The sequence below is a fragment of the Camelina sativa genome, chromosome 7, assembly GCF_000633955.1.
Source record: "Camelina sativa cultivar DH55 chromosome 7, Cs, whole genome shotgun sequence".
In the NCBI taxonomy this organism is placed as follows: domain Eukaryota; kingdom Viridiplantae; phylum Streptophyta; class Magnoliopsida; order Brassicales; family Brassicaceae; genus Camelina; species Camelina sativa.
Genome location: NC_025691.1, coordinates 4,767,130 through 4,777,724, shown reverse-complemented (window position 1 = coordinate 4,777,724; position 10,595 = coordinate 4,767,130). Strand labels below are relative to the sequence as shown.

The 10,595-nt window shown below is 35.0% G+C and overlaps 5 protein-coding genes across 5 annotated transcripts; 2 read left to right on the top strand and 3 right to left on the bottom strand.

Moving 5' to 3' along the window:
- LOC104700324 (coiled-coil domain-containing protein 86-like) lies at window positions 1,323-2,142 on the bottom strand. The gene has a single exon (XM_010415828.2). It carries the CDS (start codon window positions 2,088-2,090, stop codon window positions 1,488-1,490), a length of 603 nt encoding a protein of 200 aa, XP_010414130.1. The 5' UTR covers window positions 2,091-2,142; the 3' UTR covers window positions 1,323-1,487.
- On the bottom strand, window positions 2,487-3,152 carry LOC104704316 (B3 domain-containing protein At2g31420-like). The gene has a single exon (XM_010420427.1). The coding sequence runs from the start codon at window positions 3,150-3,152 to the stop codon at window positions 2,487-2,489; it is 666 nt and encodes a 221-aa protein (XP_010418729.1).
- On the top strand, window positions 4,468-6,077 carry LOC104700323. The gene is made up of 2 exons (XM_010415827.1): window positions 4,468-4,726; window positions 5,533-6,077. The coding sequence occupies exons 1-2, from the start codon at window positions 4,523-4,525 to the stop codon at window positions 5,893-5,895; spliced, it is 567 nt and encodes a 188-aa protein (XP_010414129.1). The 5' UTR covers window positions 4,468-4,522; the 3' UTR covers window positions 5,896-6,077.
- LOC104700322 (cell wall / vacuolar inhibitor of fructosidase 1-like) lies at window positions 7,104-8,070 on the top strand. Its single transcript, XM_010415826.2, has 2 exons — window positions 7,104-7,418; window positions 7,603-8,070. The coding sequence occupies exons 1-2, from the start codon at window positions 7,215-7,217 to the stop codon at window positions 7,936-7,938; spliced, it is 540 nt and encodes a 179-aa protein (XP_010414128.1). The 5' UTR covers window positions 7,104-7,214; the 3' UTR covers window positions 7,939-8,070.
- LOC104700320 (gamma-secretase subunit APH1-like) lies at window positions 8,453-10,470 on the bottom strand. Its single transcript, XM_010415823.2, has 6 exons — window positions 10,254-10,470; window positions 9,915-10,070; window positions 9,697-9,782; window positions 9,170-9,295; window positions 8,900-9,027; window positions 8,453-8,775 (listed from the first exon to the last, which is right to left on the bottom strand). Exons 1-6 carry the CDS (start codon window positions 10,364-10,366, stop codon window positions 8,632-8,634), a joined length of 753 nt encoding a protein of 250 aa, XP_010414125.1. The 5' UTR covers window positions 10,367-10,470; the 3' UTR covers window positions 8,453-8,631.

Genomic DNA, 10,595 nt, shown 5'->3' with positions numbered 1-10,595 from the left:
TTTTTTTTTTTTTTTTTTTTTTTTTTTTTTTTTTTTTTTTTTTTAAATATTTGCTGCAATTATTGTCTCAAATTTGTTTTCCAATTGTGTATCTGTTTGTTAAGATTTTCCTTTTTCTAAATATTTACATTCCTATAAAAATGCATTTTTTAATCAAATTTTCTGAAACGAGATCTGATAGTAAAAGATTTTCTCTTTTGGTTAAGCTTTTTATACCAAATTATACACAATTAACCTACCTAACCTATAGAGACGAGTACGGAGCAGTTAGATTGTTGCACACGAGTCATTGTCCCACCTAATATAGCAAAATGTGTAGTGTTTCGTACAAAATCTAAAGACTCTGATATACAGTACTTATTATTTAGTCCAGTTTCCTCTTTATACAACTTTTCGATCTCTTTAATGAAATCTTAAAGTTCCACCGTTTTATGACAAATGATTTAGGTCATAGGTGTCTGCAAACCTCTATCACTTGAGAGTGCTTTCCTCGACTGTTAGATTGAGAAAATGATACGGATACATGTGACTTTGTGTGCAATGTAAACCAGTGGTCTGGTCTCTACAATCTTTGATTGTTTTGCTCTACGTAAACGTGTGGCAACTTTGTGAATATGCGTATTGGCTAGTTAATGGAATTTCTGTTTCATGATTACTCTGTGCTATTATTAGATTCATGTTAAAAAAAAAAGCCTTTGTCTTGTTGGAGCTTTGGAAACCAGTTCGAGGTTTTATCTGTTTACAAAACCACTTCATCTGGCAACAATCCTGATATAATGTTATCCCCTCTATGTTAAATAATCCGTCTCTCATCTAGTGAACCCCCTGTCCCCTGATAAAAGCTCTTTCACACAGGACAGGACTACAATTGAAATATTCACTAGAATCAGCTCAAAACAAGCAAGAGGAATGAAGAACATACAAACTCATTGAATCAAACCATTATCGAAATGAAACAACAATGACTAGTACTAACTCATGAATATCTGTCCTTCAACTACAAGTGAATTGATCGTATTCGTATTTGACCATCCATATCAAGACTTAACCTTGATCTATAACAGTTTTAATCCTCAATGCCTATCTATATCGCACTAATAATGGCAAAAGGTTGCATCAGAAACACCAATATCCTCATCAAGAAACAGAGCCAGGAATAGCAAATGAACAACCACATAACCAAGATGCAATAACTTGGAGTCAAACAAACAATCATAATCAAAAATCTGATTAACTAGATTATACTTAAGCTATAATCCTGTCAGATTCACCAAAATCATCTCAAAGTTCACTTCTTTTTGCTTCTCAAAGTAGTAATGATATAATTGCAAAACAAAAGGATGGGTTCTTAAACTGTTGAAGCAAAGCAAAAACACTGTTTCTCACTATTAAAACTTCTTCTACAACATTTAGTTCTTAGCTGCAGATCGTTAACCATCATCAACATTGAAAATACAAAACTTGAAACTTGCCTTTCACAAAAAAAACTAAGCTTTGAGACTCTTCTTGTTACCAAGACTCAACATCTCCTCAGGAATATTCTTAAGCTGCTTCCTCTTCTTCGACTTAGCAATCTTCTTCAAAGTCTTAGGGTTTGAAATAATCTGAAGCTTAGTACCAGTTCTCATAACATTCTCCTTCTTCCTCTTCTCCCTCTCTTCCCTCTTCTTCCTCTTCTCCACCTTGTTACTCCTTATCTCCTCCTTAAGCTCATTCATCCTCTCCCTATACGCTCTCTTAATCTCCTTCTGCCTCTTCATCTCTTCCAGATCCGGTCCCTTGTTCCTCACAAACCTCCCTGAAGATCTATGAGTTCGCGGCTGTTTCCAGTTCCTTCCCGAGACTTTCCCGGCGATTACACCGTCGTACTTAGGTCTCTCAACCGCCACAGCTATTGGTTTGTTTGGATCTTCTGAAGATGCGACGGCGCTTCGTTTCGCTGATGGAGGACCGTTCAGATCGATGTCCATCGACGCTTCATCGCCGATTGCTTCGGCGGCGGCGGCTTGTTCTTGAGATTCTCGCTTACGTTTGTAAGTCTTGCCGCCGAACCCTTCGTCTAGGCACCGGAAATCTACGGTGCAAGCCATCTTCTTCTTTGAAGTCTGGTGGCTGTGAGAGGTTTTGAACAAATTTAGGGTTTTGAGAGCATTTATATGAGTGGGTCGATGGAGACGACAAGGTTACAATTCCGGTTTATAGCCGTCCCACTCAAATCTAATAACCGAACCGGATTTGGTATGATTCAATTACTCTGGTTTAGTTAATGCCAGCAGGCTGCAGCTAAGAAAAGTCTAATCAAAATTGGTAGAATTATTATTTTTTTATTTATAACCAATCAAATTGTTGAGCAACAAAAAACCAATCAAAATAATTCAGAAAAAAAAAGTTACTGGATAAACATCCAATTTTTAACTGAACACCAGAAAAAGGGGAAAAATAAAAAACAAAGTTGTTTGAAACCTAAAACCATTGTTACTTGTGGTTTAAGCAATAGTTTGACAACTTGAGGAAGGAGTACTAGAGGAGCTGTTCTGATCGGAGCGGGTCGGAGGAGAGAGAGACAAACAGAGTTTTCCTTGTTCAAAACGGAAGGACCAGACTTGAATGTCGTCATTGGCTTCAAACATCTTGGCGCCAATCACGTTGTTCCAACCATTGGTTAATACATATTTCCACTTGCCATTGTTACCGCTCCACTTCCTTAAATCAACCTTATACTGATTCAAATCATGATCCACCAAATCCACTTTCAAACCTTCCTCTTGATCATCAGTCTTCAACCTCTTCCAATGTTTTCCTTTCTTTTTTTGTGTCAAAATCCAATGTTTTTCAATGGTGTCGGTCTCCTCCTCTGTCAAAAAATCTAAAGTCTCTAGTTGGGTAGCATGCATTGAGAGACACGACTGGCTTTTGTCGAGGTCTGTCTTTTGCACCTTCCTCTTTATGATCAGCTTTGGATCGTATCCTTCCCATTCTTCCATCACTTTCACAAGCCACTCTGGCGTCGAAGAATCATCCATGTTTTCGGGTATTGGAATATCATCAACAATGGTTCTCTCTTGTTCTTTGAAAACTGTTTTAGAATTAGCTGATTCTTCCAACATATCCAGCTTCCAGAACCTACAATCTTCGTCATCAGATTCCGCCATTGTCTTTTGATTCTCTCCAAGAAATAGAACGAAAACAAACTACAAAAGAGAAAGATGTTTCTTTGTAAGCAAGGAAGCAAGCTAAAGAGAGAGAGGGAGAGAGACTATTGTAATGATCTCCTTATATAACATAATCTTACTCAGGTTCTTATTAGGATTCGCTTTTGTTCTTTTTTTTCCCAATCTAATTTGGACTAGTTAAACCCTAGGAAGAGACTATAGAATCTTCTAATGATAATTCTTATTTTAGTTCTCACTTTATTTTTTCTTTTGTTGATGTTCTTTTTCTTTGAGGTTAATGACAAACAAAAATTATATTAAAATTAATACATATGTCATATATTTTTTAACGTTTATTTAACGTGAATGTTTTTTTTGTTTCATCACTTTATATCGTTTGAATATTACATTATTACTCACTGGCAATAGAATGATTCTCAGGTCAAAACGACATCTACAAATTAAACCGCCCTTATTTCCTAGCCCTCCAAATACATCGTTTACAACTACTCGACCATAACAGCCACACGTTACTGCCACTGCCGGTGTAATGTTTACGCGTTTTCTCCCTCAATCGTCTCCTCAAAACGTCTGACACGTTTCCTTACACATCGGCAAAGAAGAAATCGACAGTATGCTCACGAGACTCTAGATCTCACCTACCTTCATCAACAAATGAGGTAGAGCTCGAGTCTCTCTTGTACGATCTAACGTTCAATAACATCGAGAGGATGGTTACAGGGAAGGGAAGATAGTATTTATATATATATATGATATATACAACACGACGATTGTGTCATGGACAAAGAAGAAGCCGAGCGCTGTTCAAGAAACCTTTAGTTTCTATAACTAGTACGTAACAGCGGCTTGAGGCATCTTGGAGACTACTTGCCCTTCATGAAGATTTTGGGAGGAAACTGTTGCACAAGTCATGGATGAGACGTTTGCAGCGTTTACTTATAGAGTGTTTGACGTTAATTAGGATCCACTATAAATATGTACATATATAAATATGTCAAATCATGGGCGCAACGCAAACCAACCATAAACCAACACTTTTTCGAAACCTGATCACATGAGTTTTTGGAGAACAAGAAATTGTGAGTTTGACGTTAATTAGGATCGTTGATTTCGGTAGGAGTTATGACATTGTAAATCCAAACATTAAACTACCATTTTTTTTTGTTACTATTTTAAGGTGCTACCATTCAGAGTCGTAGATTTTCCCAAAATTTTGAGGAATCTTCATCCATAAATTATTATTACCGGCCCTTTTTAGCTTTCATTCCAACTATAAATAAAACACATACACAAACAAAATATATAAAACAAAACAAAAAACACCTTTGTTTCTCAATAAGGTAGCCACGATGTTAAAACAACACAATAATTTTCGTTCATTGTTGTTAGTATTAGTGCTCTTTGCATTCTCAAAATCAAATGCAATGCCAATCAAAGACGTACACAATTTTTGCAAGGAGACATTCGAAGAAGATCTCTGCCTGAAACACATTGGGTCGGACCAACAACGTATAGTAGCCGCCCGCGACTACAGTGACGTGTTTTTAATTGCGGTAATAACTCATCTGACAACTTTACTTATTTTGTGTTAATTATGAAGAAATTCCCGTGGTAGAAAAAAAAAAGAAGATTTCGTAATATCGATGTTCTAATTCGAGTTAATATAAGAGAACTAAATAATTGTAACCACGAATCAAAGTAATTAATTATTAAAAAAAAATATCCGTTAAAAACGGAACAAAGCATATTAAATTTGAAACGTAAATATCCCATGCATATCTAACATATAAATATATAGAAAATAGATATAATTAATTCTCTATATATAAATATTTAGGAAAACATGTTTTATTAATTAATTATACCAAACTTTGTTTATTAATTAATTATACGACTATTAAAATTTTATAAATCAAGAAAAAAAATCTACAGCCTAGAATTTGACACTAAGTTTAGTTTGATTTTAATTTAATCATTATAACACATTCTGTTAGAATATCCGTAAGCAGTGGCGGAGCCAATGACCAAACACCTGGATCAATTATTGACCATGATGAAATTTCAAATCAACTAATGTTTTCCTAAATTTCAAATTGACCCGGGTGCAATATCAAAGTTGACCCCTATAACCGCCATTGTCAGATCATGTAGTTAAATATATAGACTTTAAAAGTTTGTTCATGTAAATAAAATTTAGGGGTAATAATGGAGTAGTAGAAATTTGTAACCTCAACATTTCTTGTATTTTTAAATCATAAATGGAGAATACTCAAAGTAGTAATAGAGAATATTATAGGAAAAATGTGATTTATTCATATTCTACAATATATATAATGTATATGATTTGAGCTCTTATCAGGCAGCTGAACTCCAAATTCAAGTGAACAATGCGATCACGCATATCAACAATGTCCGACGAACTTATGTTGATCCGCTTGGAAAGGAGCGGATCGCAGTATGCGAAAAAAAATATGAGATTGCAGCCGATAGTTTTCACAAGGCTTGGGAAGTTGGACAAAAAAAGTCCAAGGCATTAGCGGACCGTGTGGAATTGTCTAACCGCATGAAAGCTGGTTATGAGGCTGTGAGCGAGTGCGAAGGCGAATGGTCAAAGCATGGTCCGAAGAAAGAGTCTCCTCTTCTTTTCTATTACCTTAACGTTATCAAATTGTGCCAAATTACTCATGTTATTATCGGCAAGACTTACAATATCGGAGTTTAATTACCTGAGAATTAGGTACTAAAACTGACAATACAAGCAGAAAGTATTTTTAGTATGAAATGTACGATCAACAATGAAATTCGTATATCAGATTTGTACAAATTAATATGGTTTGTTTTTCTAGCAGCAAATATTTAAAATGTAATTTGGGATATTGTTAATATAATTTTATAATTTACAAAACTGGCTGTTGAGTTATACTTCGAAAAATACCCCATTTTATTTTTAATAAAAACTAAAATATTTTATATATATAATGATAATTTTGTCCAGATTTAAATTTAAGATATATATTTTAATAAATCAAACTAAATTCGAAATTTAGAGATAAACTAAACTAAATTTGAAATAATATTAATTATAGTTATATATATTTTTTACCGAAAGTGTTCATTGATTTTATTTAAAAATTAACAAGATAATATCTAAAAAGATTACAAAGTCTACAACTTAATATTTGTTATGTTATATAAGAACCAATCTCTGACGTTCCAAACCCACTTTTCAACTCAACATACCATCTAAGTTTGTTTCAATTCAACGATTCTCTTTGATTTGTTTTGCATGGTACATTATTTTGTATATGTTAAATAATAATGAATCATCAAAATATGCACGGTGAAAATAACACATGATTTAACAAAATCATGACTTAACATAGTTAGAACATTGTTATTCATTATTATTAGTTTTTTAAAATAGGATAATAAATCTTTGAAAATTGTTAGTTATATAAAAATTTTGTCAAAACTAAATATATCATTATTACTAAAAAGGTGATTTCAAATTTAAAGTATAAAATGTTTATGGTTTATTATGTTAGGCTATTTTAGTAGTCATACATATTTAAAAATAATTTTGAAAAGGAAAATAAAAAGAGGGTATTTTTTTCAAAAGTGTAAACAAAAATAGGGTATTTTTCCAAATTTACAAAATTACTTGAGAATTGAGGTATTATAGCTTAGCCACTCATACGTTTAGCAAACTGGATATTTCTCTGCTTCTAGTTATAATCTTTGATTTTTTTTCTCTCTAATATTTTACCAAGTCAAGACATTTAAAGATGAAGGTTACAATTTTAATAAAACTGTATTAAAAAAGTATCGGTTATTCTTGATTAGCAGAAACTGAAAAGCAAAAACTATACTCTATATAATATCCTGTCTTTCAGCTGATGCAAATATAGAGTTTTCTAATTTATTAAGGAATCTCTCATCCATACACACGATCGTTACTGTTTTTAGCTTTCAGAAAAAAAGATAAAAGTCAAAAAGATTTTGAAACGCACAGATAATAAATAACAACTTTTGTTTCTCGAAATGGCCACAATGCTAACAAACCATATGTGCTTTCTTATTACGTCGTTGTTATTGTTTGCTTTTCCAACAGCAAACGCGATTCCAAAAAGAGACGTCGAGAATCTATGCAGAGAGACTACTGACTTCTCCTTCTGCCTCACATACCTCGAATCGGATCCGCGAATAGCAGCCGCACGTGACCTCCACGACGTGCTTTTAATTGCGGTAACGTTATACGTTGAATATTTGATTTACATTGCAATCTAAATAAAACATATGGACCTAAACGTATATTGAATACCAAACCTATCAATAAAATACATCTGTGCAGTAAACCCATAAATAAATAATAAAAAATCGCATATTCGAATGGACTATGTTTTAAATGTGATTGGAAACTTTTTATCAGATAACGCTGTCAAAAATTCAAGTGGACGACGCAACCACCCATATTGGCACAGTCAGTGGAAAGTACAGTGGTCCGAATGGGAAGAGACGGATCGGAGTTTGCAGGAGGAATTACGGAATCGCTTCGGCTAGGTTTCAGACTGCTTGGGAACTTGCACTTAAAAAATCGTATTGGGAAATGGAGAAACAGGCAAAAATTGGCACCAACGCTGTGGTCGACTGTGAAAACGGATGGAGAAGGGGTGGTCCTATACAAAAGTCTCCTCTCACTTTATATAACACGAATGTTTCCAAACTGTCTGGAATCATTTTTCTTCTTTTCCAAAAGCTTAAATAACCTTAACTTGTACCGGAATTTTGATATTGCATGACCACGACCCTAGTTACGTGTAATAAAATTTGGGAAATAATAAACTAGTGGAACAATTTTCTAATTATTAATGTTTGGTTGACAAAAAGAAAAAAGAAAAAAAACTAGTGGGACAATCGTAACATCCTCACCTAATTGAGTCTGTAATTGTGATTTGGTATTAAAAACCGGAGTTACACCGGGTAAGCTTCACTCACACTTATATAAGTGAATGTTAACATATGTACATAATTTTTCTTTCGTCTTCGTCTCTCTCAATAAACTCTTTCTTGTACAATCACCATTTACTTAAAAAGTTAAAGGACATCTAATGTAGTAGTGGAAAGGATAAAGAAGATTACTGAAAAAAGTGTGGTTTATATATGATTGAGACCGTGAGACCTCTTATAAGATAATACTAATTACCAAAAATGACAATGACCAACGCAACGAACCTCTTATGATCAACCGAGCAGAACTGGGATTTTCTGTAATATTTATCGGTATAAAACTTTCTCGGCTTTCTTAAAATATAGTTTAGGATCATAAGTGCGTGAAAAAACATAACGTTCAAGTTTCAAAGCAATTAGGGGATAAAGACGAATGAGGTTTGCAAGAGATACAATGATGCTAACGACCGTTCTACTGTTATTTTAGATGAGACATGAGACTGAGGCCAGATTACCGTGAGGCGCTGCTTTGGTTCCGGGTTTCTAACAACCTTTGCCAAACCATTTTTCCACAATGCACAAGAGTCAAGGATGCCACAAGGTAAAGAAGAGGAACACCGATTACACAACCTTCCGATGCAAAATTCACCAATGTCTGGTAAGAAGAGCCAAGAAAAGAAAAACCCAAAGATCACGTTTAAAAGAATATTATGAAATGGTGATCAGCAAAGGATATATAGAGAATACAGGTGAGATTTGAAAATCTGAGATCTTATTACCAACATTCCAGCAGCAAGGTGTATGACTGGAACTATTACTTGATCTACTCTGTTCCCTTTCGCATACCCTTCGAAAGCAATGACCATCGAGAATGTGTGGATAGTAACAAAGGCAAGAGCAATGATTGCTGTAAGACATGGTTGTAAATATTAAAACATGAGTACTAGTGCACTAGACAAAAAAAATCAAACTACTAGCGACTCAATGAAGAAGTTGCAAAGCTTAATAATCTCTATTGTAAGAACAAAACTTGGGTTCAGTTGACTCACCAGAGATGAGAAAAAATGGCACCTTCGAACATCTTTCGACATAGAATGTTGCTGGACCAAACGCTGGAGTTAAGAGGCTCAAACAAAAGAAGACAGCATGTGCCACACCATGACCTAAGCCACCAGCTGCATGAAATTGACTAGAATAGTCTTAGATCATGTCAAAAGAGTAAGAAATGGGATGAATACAGGTGCTGGATGGGTTCCATACTTGCATGTTAGTTTCAGCTATATGGTTATCTAACCTATTCTACAGCATTCTCCTTCTGGATGCACAATCAGAAACGAATGCCTAAATAAGGTTCGCTCGAGCTTCTGACAAGCTTTAAGGCCAAGACAGAAATATCTATATCCTATTCAAGATCAAGATACTTGCAACCTGTTATTACTTCAAATTTCTTAATCAAACAGCAAGAGTCAACAGGTGTGTTTGCCTATCTGATAATATAGACTAACACAAAAGCCAACTACAATCTATGATATAAACTTAAAGATATTCAGATAATAAAACCGGAATGCGTACGTACCAAGAGCAATCTGCAGCTTATCAGTGAGAAACAGACGGGGCCTTGAGATCCGATCAGCAAAGGAATCCAAAACATCCTCAAGCCTCCTTCAGGATAACAAAGACAATAACAAGCTGAGATAGGATTCCAGTTATGATGTAGCATGAACAACAGTCAGTAGTAAGAACTAAGAAGAAGAAGAAGAAGAAGAAGAAGAAGAAGAAGAAGAAAAAACTTACTTGTAAACCTTCCAGAAAAGAAAACGAAGACCTTCCTGGAAACAAACAGAGGTGACAACAAGTAAAGCATAAGGCCACCACACATTGGCTTTGAGAGGAAGAAATGGTCTCCATAATCCTGACAAGATGATCAGACTCACAAGCCACAGCAACGTACTGCATTTATCATTTACCAAAGCAAATCAAATCAGAGCATATATTCAAGTTTTTGATTCCCAAAACCCTAACTTTCCCCCAGGTAAGTCTTCGCGAAACGCTCAAACGCTAGACCCAAAGAAACCCAATTCGAATCGAATCATTAGAGAAAAAAAGCAGAGAGTCCCAAAAGAAAGAAAGAACCTGGAGAGAACAGTGAGGATGAGAAAGGGCTTTCTGGAGATGACGGAGACGAAGAGTGATAGAGAAGGTCCCAGAGCCACCAGCGCGTATCCGATCCCCGCCGCGACCGTCATGCCCGCTCCGGCGTTGTCGTCGCTACTAAGTCGCTCAACTCTACTCCCAACGTAGACCTCGCGCGAACACAATCAATTGATAAAAATGCTTCCTTTTGTCAGTTTGTGGTTGTGGAAGAAAAAAAAATCAGATCTTTATGTGGCTATTCAAATTCAACTATTAGAGTAAAATTTTTAACACCAGAAAATTAATTACTTAATTACTTGGGTTTATGAGAAATCCATACTC